Source organism: Equus asinus, chromosome 25 (assembly GCF_041296235.1).
Source record: "Equus asinus isolate D_3611 breed Donkey chromosome 25, EquAss-T2T_v2, whole genome shotgun sequence".
Classification (NCBI taxonomy): Eukaryota; Metazoa; Chordata; class Mammalia; order Perissodactyla; family Equidae; genus Equus; species Equus asinus.
This window is the reverse complement of record NC_091814.1, coordinates 46993919-47015414: the sequence shown is the minus strand read 5'-3', so window position 1 is coordinate 47015414 and position 21496 is coordinate 46993919. Positions and strand designations below refer to the sequence as shown.

The window sequence follows — 21496 nt, the reverse complement described above, 5'->3', positions numbered from 1 at the left end:
TGTGGATTTTGCCATTTTCCATCAACATGAAGCTTGTGGCCAAGTTCCCAACAAAGTCAAAGGAGCAGAGTCTCTTTCCAGCTTTTCTTTTTAAACACGACTGTGAACTGGGTCTTTATTGGGAATGTGTTGCAGGTCGTTCCTTATTGCCAGCTTCATGTGTTTAGCTTTCGGGATTTGCATGCACCAGCAACCAGTGTTGAATTTCAAAATCCCAACAGTATAGAAGCATTTTGAAGAGAGTAACTGTTTGCTTACTCCTGATGGAAGAGTCAGGTGGTTTCCATCTATGGTGACCAACCATCTTGGTTTGCCCAGGACTAAGGAGTTTCCCTGGCTGCTGGCTTTTCAGTGCTAAAACTGGGAAAGTCCCTGTTGGTCCAATTGGTTAGCCTATCACCCAGCCCAGACTATGGGACTTGTAGTCTCTAAGGGGAATCACAGTCCAGTTTATACTGGTATTTCTGGTCAATCCTTTCGTAGGTCACTTCTTAGGATGAAGTTGAGCCTTCATTGATAATCTCTTCATGGGATCTTCCAGATGAGGAAATGAAATGGAACTTGACTGGTTGTCAAGGGCTTCTTGGGGTGAGTTCTAGCTCTTGAGTCCAGATGCTTTCCTTTTCTTCCTCTGCCTTCTATTCTGTCCTGTCCTATCCCAGAATTTGCATTACTTTCCTTGTCATGCTAGTCCTTTCTCAAGACTCTGAGCATTCCTTTTTAAAAGGGAAATGTAAGACCTACACGTGCATTTACAACACAAAGCTAAGGGACCGTGGGTTCCACAGCTGTGGATCACTCATAACAGAGGCAGAACTTTACCTACCTGACTGTGCCTGGATTCCCCATATTTCCCATTGAGGTTGGTCCGGTGGCAGTTCTTATACCACCAAGCCCCCTTGTATGACATGGCGCAGTTGGTAACTGCAACATCATTGTCTCTGTCCTCTGTGGAGAAAGGGCGTCCTTGATGGTAGCTGAGGGAGTCCCCTGGAAAAAAGACACATTTGTGAGGCTGTTCTATCTGTCACTCTTTTGTCAGGATTTTCTGACATTGGACCCCCTCCCAACAAACCTGGCCTCCACTTAAGGGACCTTCCACTTGCCTCTCCTGTTTCTACCCAGTTCATCAGCCTGACTATACTGAACTCTTACTCCACCTTACTCCTGGGTTCAACTACTTCTGTGCTTCAATCTCGAACTCATTTGCTCATTCCCCTGACCTTCTGCTGAGAACTCTGTCCACTCAGCTCCACCTCACCGCCCCTGTGCACTGGGACACAGATATTCATGGTTCCTTTTGTCTCTAGCGGAGACAGTGATGAGCCATGGTGACTTGGGCCAGTCTGGGTCACCACCATGTGCCTGGCTTTCTCCGTGGCTCATCATGCCTGGTCAGCCCACACTCAAAACCCTCCATTTAGAACTTGGTGCCACATGTGAAGAAAGACATCAGAAAACAAGAGTTCCTGTTCACAGGAAACTGGATGATGAAAAAAGTCCTAACCGTGTCAGAGGAGAAGTGGTTGGGAAAACTGGGGCTGTATCTTGGGGAAGAGCAGGCTTGAAGGGGAGACAAGGTTCATGATCATTATCTCCAATATCTGATGGGCAATTGAGTAAAAAAAAATTAAATGAACTCTCTGGTGATGTATGAGAATCAGTAGGTAGAAACTTGTAAGGAGGCATAATTTGGCTAAATATATGAGGAGAAATCACCTAAATATTAGAGCCATTCACAAATGGGATAGACTGCTTGGAGATGTGGTGAGATCTCTACTCTCAGTGGCAAACAGAGGCTGGGTCTTCTCTTCTTGGGATGCTGTGCAGGGGACTCATTTGAATTGAGTATTCGAGATGAGGGGTCAGACTATAATTAATTTATAACTCTTGACCACATTTTTGGCAGGACTTGTGCTTAGAGATGTTGTGAAGGGGCTCATGCTTTTGAGTGAAAGTTATCTTAGATGCTTCTGAGGTTGCTTTAAGCTAGGAGAGACCATAGTTCTGCTTCTGTGACTTCTAAGTCCACACCATAGTGGCCACTTAATGCCTCCAATGCTTCCAAGACAAGTAAACCCTGAGGAGGATGATCTTTATTTTATGGGGATGCCTGATCCCCTCAGCCCAGTTGGGTCCCTAACTCAGCATGTCATTGTCTTTATCCCCTCTTTTTCATCTTACCCTCTTAGTCTCCAAGGAATCAGTTTTGTGTCCATCTAGAGTTAATCTTACTACCTGCAACTCATTTTTTCCCATCTCCCCAGGTCCTAGAGAAGGCAAAAAATATTTCTTACTTTTTCTTTTTTTTAATACTTTTTTTTTTTTTTAGCACTTTCATCTCCTCCAATCCTAAGTCATACTCATATTCCTTATCTTAAAAAGGTCTTGGGTTAATCCTACTATCTAGTGACCTTTTCTGTGCCATCAATTCCTTGACTATGTTGCCTCTACCCACATTCCTATCTTCTCATCTCCTGCTTATCCCTCTGTAACCTAGAATTTGCCCTTATTACTCCCCTGGAACAATTGTCTCCAGCTTCCACTCTAATGTGGCCTGCCACTGTTTCATATACGATCCCAATGTTGGTCCTTAGTTCCTTCCCAAATCTTGCTCCCTGTCCCATTTCTACCTCATATATCCACCTCACATATTTAGTACATTAGCTAAGTACTGGTTGTTCCCTCTCAAACTGCTGTTCAGATTTAGACCTTTCTCTTAATTCCTGGCATTAGTCAAGGCTCCTGTTATCTCCTACTAGGATTAATGCAGCAGCTCAAACTGGTCTCTGCTCTTCTCTCAGATTTACTTTATCCTGCTCATGGCTGTCAAATGAATCCTCCTACAACCCCACCTTCATTATCTACTCAGGACCCACCATGGCTCCTACTGCCCACCATATTAATACTGAACTCTTAGTTTTAAGGCCTTTTGGGATCTGGCTCCAGCCTACTCCACCAATCTTCTATTTCTTCTGAGCTCACACCCTGCCGGGGCAGCCAGGCCCTTCACGCCTTCCCTCCCTCCACATTAACTGCTCCTTCCGTGGGTTCTCTTCCAGGCTTTGCCTTCCCTGGAGTGTCTCCCTTACCATCAGGATCCCAGCCAAATGCTGCTGGTTTCATGAAGCCTTCCTCAACCACCCAGACCCCCCCTCCTCTGGACGCCCATTAATCTGGATGTGAGTACCATTTCTTTTGAGGTGAGTTACTACCTAACTGTTTCTTTTCTTTAAATAGATATTTAGTTCTTGCAGAGGCTATGTCTTACGCCTCTTAAGTCCCCACAATTTGTACGAAGAACTTCCAGGATTTGTTCAACAACCTCTTGTTGATAACTTGATTTGGAATTTTCGGTCCTAATCCAATGAGAGTCCTGGTTAGAGATTTGGATTTCTGGAGCCTTGAGAAATGGGGGTAGGAGAAGTGGCTGAACTTGGATGAGATGCCATGGGGATGGACTGTTGCCAGCAGGGCCAGTAAAAATGAGCAACAACTAAAAATAAAGGCCCAGAGAATTGGGCAATAGTGAATGCCAGAAAGAGAGGATGGGCTCTTCCTCCCCAGAGACCTGGTCTAGAAAGAACAACCATTGTGTGGAGTTGCCTGGAGAAGTGGCAGCCTACATAAGCCCAGGTTTTCATCTTTTGAGGAAGATGAACTAAATATGTGAGGTGAGAGGTCATCAGGTTGTAATTAATTTATGATGATTGGCCAAATTTTTGGCAGGATTTGCCTCTGAGACATGAGAGTAGAACTAAATCCAGCAATTCTGACCGCTACAGGGCCTGGTAGCGAGATAGAGCTGCAAAGAGGCAGCAGCCACTGGGTCCAAGGTAAACGGTAAAAAGCAGAGACCTGGAGCAGGTGAAGAGGAAGGTAGGACACGTGAGGAAGTGGGAGGGCCTGCTCTCCTTCTGTGGGAGAAATAAGAGCTGCTTTTCTACAGGCACAATTCTAATCCCATGGAATGGTTAGCATCAGGTTATTTTTGAAACGATTTAGTCTGACATTTTGTTTAATACACTCCATTTCCATGGCTGTTTTATGCCCAAAGTGTGATCAATTGCACCTTTTATTGGGGGTGCTTCAAGCAGGTCTGATTGCCATTGGGAATGACCTCCAATATGAACAATAACAAAGGAAAGTGTGTCTTCCCTTTGGAGTAACAATACCTGGCTGAGAAGAAATAATTGGACAGATGCAGTGTTTGGAAGGGAAACACCTTGATGATCTTCTTAATTCCAAGAGGCATAAAAATGTTACTAAAATTATACACTAGCATTTAGTCCTAAAATTGGAGTTAACGAAAGGACCAATAACTCCATATATCAAAGAGCAGAATATTTGGCAAAGCAGGTTTTATGAAATGTGCTACAATAGAACTCAGGAAACAGACTGACAAAGCCTAAGAAGCAGGCTTGATATTATGTGCCAATAAAACCATTAGTGCAACAGAGCTTAGAGGGAGAGTTGTTCTATTTAGTAGAAATGTCATAAGAATCTATACAGAAAACGTGACTGTGTGTGTGGCTCTTGTGGAGGAATGAAAAGAAGTGTGGCCACTGAGGAACATTTAACTGCTGTTGTCTGGCCCTTGATGGGAGTGTCATGATGACTGCTGATGGTGAGGTGGGGTCGTCTCAGAATATGAGGGATCTGTTTTATCCTCATTAGTTCAAAGATGGTTTTCTGAGATGTCATTGCAGGGGAGATTTCTACCCAGACAATGGATGATTGTGCTCTCATTGGATAAGAGCCCATATTGATTAATCTAGACAAGAAAAATAATCCTTTGCCCTTAAATTGCGCATTTTTTTTTTAACTTTAAAAGCACTTTCACTGCATTTATCGCATTTTTTTCTGACTTCTCTGAAGTACAGCAAGCATCATTATCACAGTTTTCCGGATGAGGAAACTGAAGTCCTGAGAATTTGATTTCAGGTCACCCGAGTGGTTAGGACAGCCTTGATGAGAGCAGTGATTCCCGGCCCTCTGCCCTCCTCATTGGCTAGCAGGGAATTCATGAACTCTGTGGGTGCTGCCACTGCCTGGTGCAGCTCGCGCCTACAATGTGGGCATCCTGGTCCTGCCACATGCCCATTGCCCCTGGGGTCTGCTCAGGGGCCAAGGTACCTGCAGTGCCATTGTAGCCTCCTATGCGGAGTTTGTACAGGCTTCTGCTGTCCTCCACGGAGAACTTGTCGTAGTAGGCAAAGGCGGCCTCCTGGCCGTCCCGCATGTCCACGCGCAGCTCGTAGCGGCCCTGCGACGTGATCCTGTGTATGTTGTCCAGCCCTGTGGAGAAGAGCAGAGAATGCAGTCAGCTGGCCGCAGTGGCTTTGGAAATGGGAGGGAAAAGGCAACTGTGGCCTCATAACAGAGGTTATAGAGGGGAGGTGGGATATCCAGATTGCTTTTGCCCTCAGCCCTTCCCAGGTTGTTAGCAAACAGACCCTAGGGGCCTGGCCCCGTGGCCAAGTGGTTAAGTTCACATGCTCCACTTCGGTGGCCCAGGGTTCACTGGTTCAGATCCCGGGCATGGACCTACTCTCTGCTCATCAAGCCATGCTGCGGTGGGATACCACATTGAAGAACTAGAATGACCTACAACTAGGATATAGACCTATGTACTGGAGCTTTGGGGAGGAAAAAAAAAAAAAGGAAGATTGGCAACAGATGTTAGATCATGGCCAATCAGTCTTACCAAAAAACAAAAGTCAAAACCAAAAAACCAAAAAAACCCAGACCCTGCCAGATTCTGAAATTTCTCCTGCAAAAAGGCCAGCCCAGGTCTGTTGATGAATTCCCACCACAGAGAAGGTCAGGGGTGCTAATATCTAGTCTTGACCCAGTAACTGACGAGCCCTGAGCCTCAGGATTCCTGGCCCTGTTGCCCACCATCTCCTATTCCAAACCATGGTGTGGGGTGAAAATGACAAGAGGCATCATATGGCCATGAATCCTTTGGTGTGGGTGATAGGAAGCAAGAGGTAGAAACACTGATCAGAGGAGGTGAGGGTGGGCCCTAGGGGTCCAGGATACCTGGACAGCCTACCGTCTCCTGGTAGCCTGTGAAGGGGGTTCTCACTTTCATTACACTGCCTCTCCTCTGCCTCCGGCCCTCCTGAGGCTCCCGTTACCAGGTTGGGGAATACTCTCGCCTGCCTCCTGACTCCACTTCCTTTCTCTCTGACCTACCTGCTACAGCTAGCACTGCTGCCTCTTCACTGGTCTTTCCAGGCAGTTACCCTCACTCACTCACTCTCTTTGGCCTCTCAGCTTCCCAGGCCTTGGTCCAATAGATTCTTGTATGTGCAAACCTCTGGGAGTGCAGAGTTCAGGTAGAGCCCAGATTCTCCTTGGTGATATGTTCTCGTATGTATTTTCTTTTTTTTTTTTTAAGTAATTTTTTGGGGATTATAAAGGTTTATAACATTGTCTAATTTCAGGTGTACATTATTGTTTTTATCAATTCCCAAATATACTTCATTGTGCTCAGCCCTAATAGTCTAATTTTCATCCATCACCATATCATATGTATTTTCTTGGCTGCTTGCCCTGGCTGGCTGTGCTGGGCAATTTTGACCTATTTGACCAGACTTGGAGCCACTCACCCTGCATTGCTAGTCACCTCTGAGTCCTCCTGGTCTCTATCTGCCTACAGAACTGGGATCCTCTTGCTTTGCTGTGGCAGCTAATGTCACTAGAATATGCCCTGATTTAGAATCAAAGAATTGCAGAGATGGAAGGGAATTTAGAGATGACTTAGGCTAGTCTCTGTTTTGTGGAAAAGGAGGCTGGAACCCACAGAGGTGAAATGATTGGTCGAGGGTCACCTGGATCTTTCTGCTTCCCTATCCTGTTTAAGATTTAAAGCATTACCTTGACTATAAGTCAAAGGCTATTTGACTGCTGTTTGCTGGGTTGCTGACCCTAGACTTGTGCTTGTGTGGATGAACTGGAGCCTGCTGGTGCCCTGCCCAGATGCCCTGAATTGAATGGTGGCTGCATCCCTCAGCTGATAAAAGTGTTGGCTGCTAATAACTGACAGCTGCTTCCTTATTGGATAATTGCCCTTGACCAAACGGGAGTCACTTCCCTCTGGAAGCTACACTCTCCCTCCCCCAAGCCTTGGGGCAGACTTCCATCAATGCCTGATGTGGGGGGTACAAAAGCCCGGTCCCCTTGCCCTGGTGGGGACCAACTCTGAGTAGCAATTCATGCTCCAAAGCTTCCCTGAGGATCAGACTGAAGTTAGTCTCCCACCAAGACCCTATGTTTGTACTTTCCCCTGCTCTATCCTGCCTTCCCCATTCCTCTTCTCCTGAGAGCACTCCCCCGACAAGTCACTCGAACAAGAATCCTGGTCTCAGGCTTTGCTTCAACTTACGACATAAACCATGGGTCATAATGTCACCCCCAAGCTGAGGATTGCTGCCACAGTACACATCATCAAGCTGTGCCTCTGTTTAAGAGGCCTCACTGGCTCCCTTTTACCTATGGCCGTAAGTCAAGACTTCTCTTCTGCACTTTAGAACCATAATGTGCCCTCATTCAACCCACCTACCATCATTTTCTTCTTTCCCTGACATGCACCCTTCCTCTGGTTGGATGTTTTCTTCACTGTCCCTTTGCACAGATCAAATGGATCCCTGCCTCCCCTCCTTTCGTGTCCCCTTCCCTCTTGCATTCTTCCTACTCATCCCTCAACGCCTTCTCCATGAAGCTAAACTCTTCCTTGAATATCCATGGCTGTCTTGTTGGTAGCTCATAGGTTGGTACAGAGTTTCCCAGGGCGAGATGGCATTTCTGATGAAATGAGAAATATTTTGGGAATAGGATTAAATAATTTTGGACATATAGGGAAAAAGGTATTTCCAAATTCTATCTCTTTCTTAATACATTAAGGAGAACACTTACCCCTGATCCTAATCTTAACTCTCAGTCTCAATTTGGTTCTAGTACTTTGTGGTTTAACACCCAAAACTTTCTAATCTCCATTTTTAACACCACCACCAGCAGCAACAACAACAGACTTGGAGCCTCCGTACTGATCTGTCATTTGATAATTTTAATATTGATTTGTTTTCATTGCATTTATCTTTGAGGTTCCCTTTTATTTACGGTACACGATAGTTCTCAATTTTCATAAAACAATAGATTTGATTAAATAAAACAAGTGATATATAGAAAATTTAAGTGCATGATGGTTCAGATATTTCACAGATATGACAAAAGTTGTGAGAATGTCACACAGTGGCTGAGGTTTGGGAAACGTGAGCACTGTCTGCTGTGGGGGCATTAATTCATGTGCATTACACTTGTCTCCCAAGGTGTCTGCAAACTCTTAGAAGGCAAGGATATTTTCCTATTCACTTGACATCTCTTTCTATGTTTGTGTATGATTTTTTACCTTATTTTTTAATATTTACATCAGCAAACACAGACCTGGGCATCTAATAGGTTCTTAGTAAAGTCTTGTCATTGGTCGACTGATTGATATAAATATCTTAGGGACCTACTATCTCCAGTCACCATAATAGGCAATGGGGTTAAAAGATGAATACGATGTGGTCCTAGCTCTGAAGCAAGTTTACACAGTACAGTCAAGAGAGACAGAAAGGAAAATGGACACTGTGATTGGGGCCACAAAGAGAGAGTAGCTGATTCTCCCACAGGCAAAGGGTGATAAAAATGGGTAGGATATGTTCTATGGAGGAAGAGATGTGTATTTGGGTCTCTGAATATGCACAGAACAGCAAGGTGCATAGGGGAGGGAATTGTCAGCTGGCACAGTGGTCCTCGCAGAGGCGACATTAGTAGTTCTAAGTGTTTGGAGTTTGGTGTTGGGTTGGGTTGAGGTAGTTAGCGGTGGGAGCAGGCTCCAGAGGTATGTTACAGCGGGCCTTGGACCTTAGCTAAGGTGTTTGGCCTTCACCTGGTGGTGACAAGGAGTCATTGAAAAGTTTTACAAGTGGGGTTAGCCGTCACTCAGATTTTGGGTATGAGGAAGATGATTCTAGTGGCCATGTGGACAATGGGTGGTTCTGGCGGTAGGGAGGCTAGTTAGGGGGTTGTTATAGGAGCATCCAGGAGAAAAACGATGAGGCCTGGATGAGTTAGTGACAGGGGAGACAGAGAGGAGACCACAAACATAAAACACAATTATTCGCCTTGCCTCCACCTCCCTTTATAATCACTATGAAAACCTCACCCAGAGGGAGATGCAGGTAAGAATGAATCTCTTGCTTTCTGGGATTGGCTCCACAGCTGTCTGCCTAGGGTGGGTGTGTTTACTTTCTCACACCAATTTGGTTCTCAATCGACACCTCCTGCTTGTGTGAGACCTCAAGGAAATTGCCGGTCACCTCTAATGCCATTTTCATTTTTTCCCTTCCCTTCTCAAGTCAGGTAATAACACTCCTCCAAGGAACTAGAGCAGCGTGACTGCCTCATTTCTCTCCTGACCTGCAGGCTGGCTGGCTGGGCCTGGCTTCTGAGAGCTGACCAGCCGGCCTGTTGCTCCCTGCGTCCCCTCCCCCGCCAGGCAGCTCACTCCCTTTGTAGTTGCCTCATGTCAAGATCCATCAGCATAAGAGACTATTAATGAGGATGGGAAGAGACAGAGCAAAGAGGAAAACAACACAATAAGATAAAAACAGATCAATAGTGGAGCCAAATGGAGCAAGAGGTACTGAAAGCAATTCACAAGCTGTCAACTTCTCAGCGGGGTTTCGGATAATCCCAGAGGGACACAGAGAGGAGGGAGGTGGACAAAAAGCCAGAGCTGCTCTCCAAGGGAAAGCAAAAAGGAGGCATTACCCAGCCAAAACTCATCCTCCAGGTTCCCGAAGCCAACACGGTACTCAGCCCATTTCCGGAAAAAATCTGTTTGGCCATTCTGCCGCCTCTGGAATACCTGTGAAGAGAAGGAGTAAGCCACAAAGAGATGCTAAGGAAAATAAACTCTAATGAGTAAAGTTGCTATAACTGAGTGTGATATCTGCAATGGCAATGATGCTCCCATAAGGAACAGGGCATACAGAGCTGGGGATTTTCACAGCAGCTTTTGCAGGAGATGCTCAGAGCCCTTCTCTTGAAGGGCAGAGGCCCCAGATCAATAGGCCAGGGTGTGATGTTGACACTAATTTGCATCCCTGCAATGTAGAAAGGATTCAGGGTACACATCAAACCCCCAAGCAGTCAAGGGAAATAGGCTTGGCTCACAAATTAATCTTTTTGCACCACGGAATGCACGAGAAAGCAGAAGAATGGGACCAGCCTCAAATCAGCTCGTAACTGTCGTCATCCTATTGCAGGCAAAGGAACTGCATGTCATTCACTTTCCAAGCTAAGTGCTAATTTCATTTAACCTCCAATACATCAGCCTCGGCTTCAATTTCTAATTATGTTTTAAGAAGGAGGCACAAATATGTCAGAAACATAAAAGAAAATGCCTCCCAAGAGTAGCTGTTATGAGCACAGCTACTATTTAACTCCATTCAAAAACTATCCATTTTGCATCGTGAAGAATCCGGCGCTGTGTATTAGTAGCGCTGGAAGGGGGATCCACAGGAGGGCAGGCGGAGGGGCTGGCTTTCCACCCCCACCGACTCAGTTAACACTGAGCTGCTCTGGGGCCAGGCTGCCGGAACTCTCCCACCTGCACAGGGGCCAGCACTGATAGGTGGGACCATTGGTGAGGTTGCCCTTTCTCTTCTCTGTGTACTGCCCTATCAGACATGGGAGGGGGGTGGGGACAGGAAATGGTGTCTCTCTTTTCCCAACCACTAGTGTTCCCTGAAGGCTGTGACAGCTCTGGGGAAGAGCCAGGGAGGGGAGGGAAGGATGGGACCAGGGTGGCCTTTGTAACTAAAGGTGACTATCCATGTTCTGGCCCTCATCTGCTCCTCCATATGCAATCTTCCAGTAGAAAGATCCTAATCACCTCCCCACAGAGGCTCACCTCCTCCTGCAGAGGAGTTGCCTGCTCTCTTCCTTTATTATAGCTATGGTCTTCAGCAGGCAAGACCCCTGGGCCTATGTGAGCCCCTAGTCCCCTTCCCTGGCACCCTCCTGCATGAACTGTCCCGGCAGAAGGTGCAGTCTTTCTAGGGCCCCTTCATTGGGCCGGGCCAGTGCAGCCTCACTAAGCTTCTTCTTCATGGGCCTGGCCAAAGCTAGGGTTGGGCTGCTGAACAAGAGCCCTTAGGGCAATGAAAAGCCCTAAGTTGGACATATTGGGGGTGGATGAAGGGAAGGCCAGAGGATGGTGAAGTCTGGGTCCATAGGTGCTGAGCCAGGTGGACTAGAAGGCCAAGGATGTTTGCATGCATGGGCAGCCGCATGTACTTACAATCCAGCCACCCCCGTCCGTGCTCATGTCACAGTAAACCTGTAACTTCTGGCTTAGCTCTCCATTGAGGAAGATGGTGTAAACCCCACTCAGAGTGTCTCCATTCATCAAATGCTGGGCACAGTCTTGAGGATGCGGGAATATCCGGCCCCCTGCACACAAAAAGAGGCAATTTCCAGAAAGAATCCACTTTCCCACTATGCATCAGAGCCCGTTGGATCAGAGAAGGTTTTAGAGAGCCTCGTGATGCTTCATCAAGAGCTGTAAGAAATCCTCACTGGATCTCAAACTGTGTGTGGGAAGCCTGCATCATCCTGCATCCCCCCTCTTCAACTGAGGCTGGATTTATCATGCAATATATAGTCTCATGGGATCTGAGGACCAAAGAACTGGGTTCACAGTCTGGCTCCTCCACTTACCTATTTGTCCGGCTTCGGGCAAGTGGCCTGAATTCCCTGGGCATCAGTTTTCTCATCAATAAGATGGAGATAATAAACACACTCCCCCACCCCCAACGGTAAAGGCGTGTGATTGCAGTTACTGAGTGGTTACTCAGGCCACCATTACAGACACGTGGGCCACAATAGATCACTGTAGGGCCCACCTTTCAAGAGGACGAGAGGCCCCTCAGCCGAGCTTTCTGCCTTCTTCACAGCAGCAGTAAGGAATGCCCAAACACGCTCAGCGTTAGCAAGAAGATGGATATCTCTTCCTCATGCAAAACAATCGGACTGGACTAAACAATCAAATGGCCATGTTTCACAGTTCAGTTTAAGTTTAAGGAGAGGGCAGGGGAAATAAATTGCTCCTCATCTTTCAGAGAGAACAGCCCAATTTGTAGAACAATATCTAATTAGCTGAAAGAGAAGCTTAAACCACGTGTCTTGAAGAGCTTAGCTTCAGGGCAAATTTTAATGCTTAGCAGGCAAGCCAAGAAGCAAAGATCTTGTGGGAGGAGCTTTTCTGGACTGCAGGAGCTCACAGAGCAAGTAAATGGCAGAGCTTGCCACGTGAGGGAAAGCAGCTTAGGTGCTCTGTAAATACCACAATCTTCTGGGTCAATGAAGAGTGTGGTGTGGTTGATGTGGTTCTGCCCCCTGCAACCAACCGTAGCAGAGTCAGGAAGAGAGGCCTGGGAGGGACCTCACGGGTCAGTCCCTACAGTCTCCCCTAGTGGCAGAATCAGCGCACTGCGGGTGTGACGGAGGGCCATTTGGAGAGTCAGTCAGTGGGTCAGAGCAGGTGACAGCATAATGCTACACAAAGAAGGTGACATAAAAATCCTGCTGAATGTCCAGGTCATCTAAGACCCCTGTCACAGATCATCAGTGAAGTAGCCTGTGTCAGGAACAGGTTGTTGGGGCTCAGTAGACTTTACGCAAGGGCCCTCCGGAGATCTGTTAACACCTCCTAGCATGAAGACAGTGCAGCCTGCTGCCACACTATGGTCAAGGGCGTTCCCATTTAAGGTAGTTTAGAACAAAGGCATCGCCTCCTTCAGGCATGGTTACATCAGGGAATAGCAATATATTTCTGTGGAACTTGCATTCTATAAAGTATGCCTTTATTTCCATTCAGTTCTTGCAAGAGACTTGAGAGGAAGGCAGATTGTTACAGATCAAAGACTTATTTTGCAGAGAAGGAAACTGCACTCAGAAAAATCACATGACTTCCTCCGGTCACTTGAGCTCAATTTTCAGACCCAAGTCAAGCGCTTCTTGCACTCTGCTAAGACAGGGAACATAACATATGATACAGTTCATTGGGTCTCCATCTCTCCACAGCAAAGGATTAATGTCTGTATCTATCTTATAAGCATATAAAACCTCAAAGGTTAAAGTTAGCTCAAAAAGTTCTAAATAAGTATCTTTACCCCCCAAAACTGATTTCCTTAATAGCTGCGGAAAAGCTCTTAACTTTCATCTCCAGCATGTCCTGGAGCTCGTTAGGGTCCCTCATCCCACCTGTCCCTAGAGGTCACGATTCCGTTTCAGGGGACAGGTGTGAGCGAGCTCCTTCCCTTCTCCCTGTTGCTTTGGGAGCTCTGTGATTATTTGGTTATTTCCTGGCTTCCAGGTCATTCTCTACCTGGTCTCCGGAGCAACCAGCCTGTCTGCCTTCCTTTCTCGCCTCGTCTCTTACTGCCTGAGTTTCTCATTTCAGAAGATCTGCACAAAATGTTCCTGGTCCTCAGCTCACTCCTACCTTATGCACGAAGAGCCCTTTCTCCTCAATCAACTCAGCCCCAAATTTCCTCCCTCTACCCAACGTGTCCCCAGCGGAATATCTTGCCCCAAACCTCAAAACGACAACCTCAGACAAATACACATACAAAAGCAAACCAAACTTCAGAATAGGTAAATAAATGATATTATACAGGCTTCTTCACATTGATAATCTAGATTATTTAACGTTTAATTATAGGTACTTTTAAAAGACTCAACGTATGAATTGCTTTAAAGGTAGACCTACCCAAGACAAAAATCTGAGATGACCCGCCCTGGAGATGAGAAGGTTTTTAAATATCTGAAGGACTGTTATGTAAAAGAGGGATTCATTTGTTAAAGTCAGAAAATGGGAATAAGATCAGTTTAAGAAAAAAGTGTGACCTAAGGGGTGTCAAAAGTTTGGACGGGATTAAGGTCCCAGACTGCACCCTGGGAGAGGAGGGTCGTGCTTCCTTCCTTCCGGCCCCGGGGTGCGCGCCCACCAAATGCGTGCGGGACCACTGTGTAGCTGCTGTGTGTGCTTGCCTTACTGTTAACAATTGCAAGGCCACCTGGTTGTGTATAGATTTGATTTACTATAATTTAGTCTGTGGCATTAATGGGAAGACAATCAACAAGGTTTTGGCTGGTGCAGAATACCAGGAGCAGCCATCTGGGATTTTCACATCCTGGGCGTTGGGAGAAGACATGACATTTACCGTGAAACCATGCCTCTCCACCCGCCTCCAGCCCTCAGTGCTGCCAAAGTTTTGCCTCGCACCTCCAGTCCTCGATCAAATTATTATTCCTTCTCACCAGATGAGAGGCTCACTAATTGTTCCCAGATGGGAAACTTTATTAAAATTCTGATTCCTGGGTTCTGCAGCAGACCTGCTGAATCAGAATGTCAGAGGGCGGGTGTTGGGGAATCATGTTTTCCCAAAGCTCCTCGGATGAGTCTGAAGAGCAGCTGGATTTGAACTCCACTGTTTCTCTGGTACATTTTCCTCTTCTCAGAGAGGCCAAGAAGGGGAATTAGTAAGCTAGAGAGTGCCCCCAAGGGGCCCAGTAGTCTGCTTTCTCTGCTAGATGCATATGGCTGAGTGGATAAGTAGACTGAGTGTCTCGGTCCCATTCTCTCTCTCTCTCTTTCTCCTCTTTCCTCCTTTCTTTCCCTTTCTCCCTTTCCTTCTTTCTCCCTGTCCTTCCCTCTCACTTTCTCAGTAGGTATGTTTTGAGTGGGCTGGTCCCCAAATTTAGACTGGGTGAGAGGGGGTAAGAGACTCTATTTATCCTTGAGTTTAAGCCTGTGTTCCAGTTTTTACCGTGAAGTTCTGCCTTGGGGTTGTTGGGTTTGGGCTTAGTTATTAATGGAGAACACCCTGACTCCTGTTCTACTGTGCTCACTGCATGTCTTCAGACATTTTTAGGGGATGGTCAGGGCAGATTTCAGGCATCCCTGGCTCTCTGGATGTCATACTCTCTCATATCATCAGAAACTCACCTTTAACCTTAACATAGATCATCTCACTAATTTTTCCCAAGGCAGAAATGTTAGGCCCAAGAGCAAAACTGAGAGGCTTTCTTTCTTTTTCTAGTACAGGCTGTGGTGATCACCAAGTTAAGGGGAAAGCAATGCCAAGTGATCAGTGCCCTCAAATGTCTCACAGTTAAGTGTTTCTAGAGGTAATTGTGAGATCAACAGGACTGGGGCACTCACCAGAAGAATTGCTCAGAAATTGGTTTGTTTTGGGCATCTGGAGGCTGGATGCTGATTAGAGTGAAGTGCGCTACGTGACCAACAGCAAAAACAGATAGTCCCCAGCCGGCTGGGAGTGAAGGAAGAGACTTTCTCTGTCCCTATCCTGACCCTGACTTGCTTTGTATTCTTGGATGCACTCTTTAAAATGGTCAGAGTCAGTGGCTTTGGCGAGTGTCTGCCCACTTCCCACTCTTATGGCCTTAGCATCAGGACCGAAGCCGTGATGTCAGTGTCTGTTTCTGAGAACAGCCTTGGCAGGCCTCTCTGCAACTGCAGAGTGAAGTGTGCTGCTCCATAGAAGCCCAGGTGAGACCACCTCTGGCCACCAGCACTTGGATTTTTCCCCCAGAAGTGAGTTTGTGGTTGGCAGGTTTGTGGGGCACAGTCTGAGGCTGTGGACAGGGCAAAGGTATCAGTTCAGCCCACATGGGCTGTCCAGCCTAACACCTTAGGCTCCTTCACAGCATCTTCCAGTTCATTTGCCTGTTTGTTATTTTGTGTATTCATTCAACAAGCATATAGGAAGTGTCTGTTGGATTCTAATTACTGGGCTAAGAGATGGGAATATAAAGAAGAGAAAGACACAGTCCCCTCTTTCAGGTTGCTCATACTCTGGTAGGAGTAACAGACAAATACACTCCTAAGTTCGAATGCTCTGGAAAAGAGATAAACATAGAGAGCTATCAAGACATGGAAGTGCACATGCAATGAAGCCTGGGGCTGGGAGGGTGGGGGTGAGCAGTGGAGCTGAGATTAGCAAGTGTGAATCAGAAAGTGCTTCTTCTTTAGGAATGATGTAGAAGTTAGCCAAAAAATTGGTGGAAGAAGGGTGTTCCAGGCCTGTGGAAAAGCATGGCCCATTTGGGAAACTGCAGGTTTAGGCAGGAGACAAGAGCAAGAGGTGGGTTGGATGGATGAGGGAGAGCCTTGGGGAGGTAAGAGCAACTGGATCACAGCATTTAAGAAGTTGGACCTTCTCTTGAAAGAAACAGGATGGAGAGTCCATTGATGGACTTTAAGCTCAAGTTTATAGAAAGATCATTCTCACTGTGGTGTGGAGAATAAACTAGGCAGAGGTAAGGCTGGAGGTAAGACCTCATGCAGGAGGTATAGGGGGAATCCAGGAAGGAAAGTGACAACAGTCTTTATGGAGGTAATGGGAATGGAGAATCTGTGGAGAAATAGACAGCATAGATGTCTTCATGTTGAGCAGAGTTGCTGAGGAAGGTCTTTAAGCTCTGCAGACGGCCTGCCTTCTATTCACCAAGCGCAAATGCAACAGGCTTCCAAATCTTCCCTTTGAAGATCAGCTAAAGGCACCCAAATAGCAGAGAAATGTTCTGACAAAATTTGCCTTCCTATTCCTCGGACTCACTTATATCAGGAGACTCAATTCCATGGCAGATTAGTTGGTCACAGACTGGCAGCTGCCAGCCTGACCCTTCTCTGTGGTTCTTGATTCAATATGGCGGAGAGGGCTGGGTGATGGTAATGCCTCCTACCTGCTCTCTCTCTGCCATTCTGGCAACACTTGCATCCATTCTCCATATTTTAACCAGAATGATCTTTTTATAATGCAGATGTGATCCTGTCTCATCCTGTCTCTCACTTGCCGAAAACCCTCTACTGGCTTCTCCAATGTAATGGCTCCAATTAGAATAAAACCTAAATTAGAACAAAATCTAAAATCCTTACCATGGCCTACAAAGCTCTGCATGCTCTGGCTCTGCCTTGTACTCCCCCTTTCTCACTGGCTTTCTTTTAATTTGTTGAACAAGCCAAATTTATTCCTCCCTGGGGGTAAGTAATGACCCTTCCCTGGGCCGGAAATGCCCTCTTTGTGTGATTCAGTCTCGTCATTCAAGTCCGGGCTCAAATGTCTCAGCCTTTTCTGACTGCTCTAGTTGAAGTCAGGGTTAGGATGGGGGTAGGAAGTAGCAGGTGACAATCAGGAAAGTCTTCCTGTCGTAGGAGTTAGCTCTTCAAACCCGTTTCTATTCCATTACTCTGTTTATTTATTTTTTTATAGTGTTACCACTATTTGAAATGACCTTACTTCCTTCTTTCGTCTATTTCTCACTGCCTCATCTCCTTGAATGTAAGTTTCAGGGGGGCAGTCGTCTGGCTTATCTTGTTCATCCCTCTATCCTCAGCACTTAGAAGAGTGTCTGACCTACAGTAGATGCTCAACTCATATTTTTAAATGATGCCATGTGAGCACTATATCCCCCAATGATTATCCAAAGGGGAATTAAAGTTAGATTTTCTGAAAAAATTTGGGACAACATGATTAAAAATGAGACAGATCAAATTCTGCATATAGTGACATATAAGGTCCTTCTATAAAATTCACAATGTCATCTTGTAACCTATGGCAGATTGTATTACTGTTTGACAAAATTCATTGCCCTCCCTGTAGAGGGATTGCACATCCCTTCCTATTGAATAGTATGAACAACTCCATATAAATAAATTCAACAGCTTAGGTGAAATGGACCAACTCCTTAAAAATCCCCATTTACCAGAAGTCACCCAAGATGAAATGGATGACCTGGGTAGTACTATAACTATTAAAGAAATTGGATCTGTAGTTAAAACCCTTAGAAAAAGAATCTCCAGGTCCAGGTGGCTTCACTGGTAATTCTACAAACATTAAAAAAAAATATATCACCAATACGATCCCTTATACAATTTCTTCCTGAAAATAGAAGAGGAGGGAGCATTTTCTAACTCGGTCAATAAGGTCAGCATTACTCTGATACCAAAACCAGATAAAAACAGTACAAAAAGGAGAGAGGGTAAGTTAGAAGATAGTCTTGAAGTTCTGTTCTTGCTTCTCCCCTGGTCAGTCACAGAGTAATCATTACCTACCCCTTCACATGTACTTGCTTCTTCTCTAATACACACATTACCAGAGAGAGCAGCTGAGAACCCCAAAGGAACATGAGCTCACAGGCCAGAATATCCATTCATTAAACAGTAAGACTACTGTGAAAGAAAGACCACAGGCAGTCTGACATCAATCATCTGAGGAAGAATTATTAGAATAGATGGACCAAGTTTAAATTAAGCATGATAATTTTTTAAATTTAATTAATTTATTTAAGGAGGTAAGGAAAGATATTAACAATATGAAAAAAGAACAGAAATCTTAAGGAATTAAGTAGAAATAGTAGGTATGAACAATGTAAGAGTTGAAAGTAAGAATACAACAGATGGGATGAATGAGGGAGATAGATATGGCTGAAAATAAATAAATGAATTGGATGATCAGACTGAAGTACTCTGAAAAGACTAAAAGTAAAGATAAAGAGAAAAAAAACATAAAGAAAAAGCTAAGCTATTTGGAGGATAGAATACACATTCCAACATCTAATTAACAGAAGTCCTGAAAAGGGAAAATAAAAACAAGAGGAAATGTTTAAAGAAATATGTCTCAGAATTAAAGATAAAACACTTCAGATTTAAAGGACTAATAGAGTGTGAAACTGGAGATGAAAAGATAAATGAACTCCAAGACATATATTGAAGTGTAGATTGTCAAAAAGAAAGAAAAACATTCTAAAAGCTTCTAGAAAGAAAGAGCAGACTGCCTACAGAAGAACAAAGATCAGATTAACATAGACTTCTTAATAGCAATACTCCATATGAGAAGACAATGGAATAAAATTTTAAAATATGAAGGAAACAAATATTTGAACCTAACATTTTATATCTCTGATCAAATTGCAATTCAAATGTGAGGATACGGTAAAAAAAAAAAAAAGAACAACTTCCTCAGGCATATGAGATTTCAGAAGTTTTGCCTTACAAAATCCTGTACTGAAAATGTAGAGTAAGCACACAGCTAAGAAGTGACAAATGCTGAGATATGAAAAGTAAGGGTGAGTAAACACTTGAGTAATATTTATTATTTTTGTCTTAAACCAAAGGCTATAATAAAAGAAGAGAAAAAAGAAAGCCTATTCATGACAATCCAGAGCCAAAATGTAAACGTGGTTTGTCTGGGTGGAGGTGAAAGGGATGGGTAGTAAGGAGGAGTCCAAAGGGATTTGAAAGCATGCTCAGGTATTCGGATTGTTAGAGGGAAGATATTATGTTGATATGTTTAAGAAATCAAGAGAGATAAATAAAACTGAATATGGATCTTAAATCTAAAAGCTGGTTCTCTTAAAATATTTAAGAGAAATAAATCACTGGCAAGATTGATCAAGAAATGAAGAAGGAAGTTGGAAAAACCAAAATGAAAAAGGGAAAATAGCTGTAGATACAGTAGAGAATAAAAAGTCTTTTGAAGATTTTTATGCTACTAAAATCTAAAACTCAGATGAAAGGAATAAATATCTAGAAAGTTATAAAGGGTCAAAACTGGTGCAAGAAGAAACCAAGAATTGGATAAATAATTAGCTAAAAAACTTCTAAGTATTAATCAGACATCTCACATTTCAAAAACAAACAAAGAAACAAAAGAAAACAAACAAACCAACAACAAAATATGCCCAAGTGGTTTTAGGAATGAGTTCTGTCTTAAGTTATTCCAAAAAAGTGGAAAAAAGAGTGAAAGCTGTCCAGTTTTTTTTAATGAAGTTAGTAAAACATGGATTTCAAAACGCAATAAGTGGGGCCAGCCCCATGGCTGAGTGGTTAAATTCATGTCCTCCGCTTTAGTGGCCCAGGGTTTTGCTGGTTTGGATCCTGGGCAAAGACCTAGCACCACTCATCAAGCCATGCTGAAGTGGCGTCCCACATAGCAGAACCAGAAGGACCTACAACTAGAATATACCACTATGTACTGGGGGGCTTTGGGGAGAAGAGGAGAAAAAAAGAGATTGGCAACAGATGTTAGCTCAGGTGCCAATCTTTAAAAAACAAAACAAAACAGAACAAACACAATAGGGAGGTATGTACAAGAAAAAATTATAAATTTCATTTATGATTGTAGATGTGAACAGCAAACAAAATACTAGCTAATCAAATCCAATGGTGCATTAAAAATCATATCCAGGTGAGGTTTCTCCTAGTGATGTAAAAAAAAACTATCAAAAAAAAAATCTATCCATGTAATTCACCTCATCAGTAAGCTAAATAATAAAAATCATGTTATTAATTAAATTGATGAAGAAAAAAGACATTGATGAAATTTAACAACAAAATTCATGGCAAAAACTCTTAGAATAGAAAAAAATTCTGTAACAACACATATTTTGAATTTCAAACCTAAGCAAATAATATTCTTGTTTATTTAAGGTTAGCTAATTATATATTTATTTTATTTTGGAAAAGGTTAAATAACTTTTTTTTAATCAAAAAGGAGTTTAAAAATGAATACTTAGCAAAAATTATGCAACATGAAGCTTTAGTTGCATTCTCTTTAAGAATGGGAACAGGGCAATGTTACCTAATATCTCTGTTACTGTTTAATATAGTTCTGGAGGTCCTAGCTAATGTGATAAGAAAAGAAAAGTAAATAAGAGGTATACGAATTAGAAATACAGAGATAAGACTATTGTTATTTGTAACTGATGTAAAACATTTACCTAAAATATTAACATGAATAAAATAGATAATTAGGATTAATAAGAGAGTTCAGCAGCGTTGCTAGATATGGGATCAATATACAAAAACCCATAGCATTTTTCCATATCAGCAATAACCAACTAGAAAATATTTTTAAAATTAAGTAAAAGTCATCAAGCAATAAAAAATTACAAAGTGTTCAGAAAATAGCCAAGAACATAAAGAATGTTATATAGAAAAACAAAATCCTATTCAAGAATGTAAAGATGATTTGAATAAGTGAAGATACATCATATACTTGTAGAAGAGATGACTTAATATTATAAAGATGTCAGTTCTCCCCAAATTAATTTACAAATTCATTGCAATTCCAATCTAAATTCAAGTTGAAGTTTCTTTCAGGGAAGTCGATAAACTTATTCTGAGATGCCTATGAAAAAATAAAGGCCACCAAACAGCTAAGTCAACTTTGAAAAAGAAAAGTGAGGAAACTTGTTCTACAAGCTATTAAGATATTAAGTCTTAGATATAAAAACTCAATGTACTGTTGGCAAAAGAACAGACAAATAGACTGTGGACTCGAATAGGGAGTTCAGAGTTCAAAGAGAGATACACCTACATATGGGAACTTAATATACAATAAACCACCAC

General features: G+C 43.7%; 1 protein-coding gene and 1 long non-coding RNA gene across 4 annotated transcripts in view; one reads left to right on the top strand and one right to left on the bottom strand.

Moving 5' to 3' along the window:
* The window catches only part of LOC139042093 (uncharacterized), a 104484-nt gene extending 101281 nt beyond the window's left edge, over nucleotides 1-3203 (top strand). Inside the window, exons 8-9 of the long non-coding RNA XR_011498327.1 lie at nucleotides 484-588; nucleotides 3063-3203. This is a non-coding gene — a long non-coding RNA (uncharacterized lncRNA). The remainder of the gene's footprint in view (nucleotides 1-483; nucleotides 589-3062) is intronic.
* Nucleotides 1-21496, bottom strand: part of TNR (tenascin R) — a 406518-nt gene that overhangs the window by 8140 nt on the left and 376882 nt on the right. For all 3 annotated transcript variants that reach the window (XM_014845339.3, XM_070497987.1, XM_044758352.2), the window contains 4 exons: nucleotides 11360-11511; nucleotides 9826-9922; nucleotides 5137-5298; nucleotides 827-990 (listed from right to left, as the gene is read on the bottom strand). In XM_014845339.3, coding sequence (XP_014700825.2) covers nucleotides 827-990; nucleotides 5137-5298; nucleotides 9826-9922; nucleotides 11360-11511 — 575 coding nt within the window. The remainder of the gene's footprint in view (nucleotides 1-826; nucleotides 991-5136; nucleotides 5299-9825; nucleotides 9923-11359; nucleotides 11512-21496) is intronic.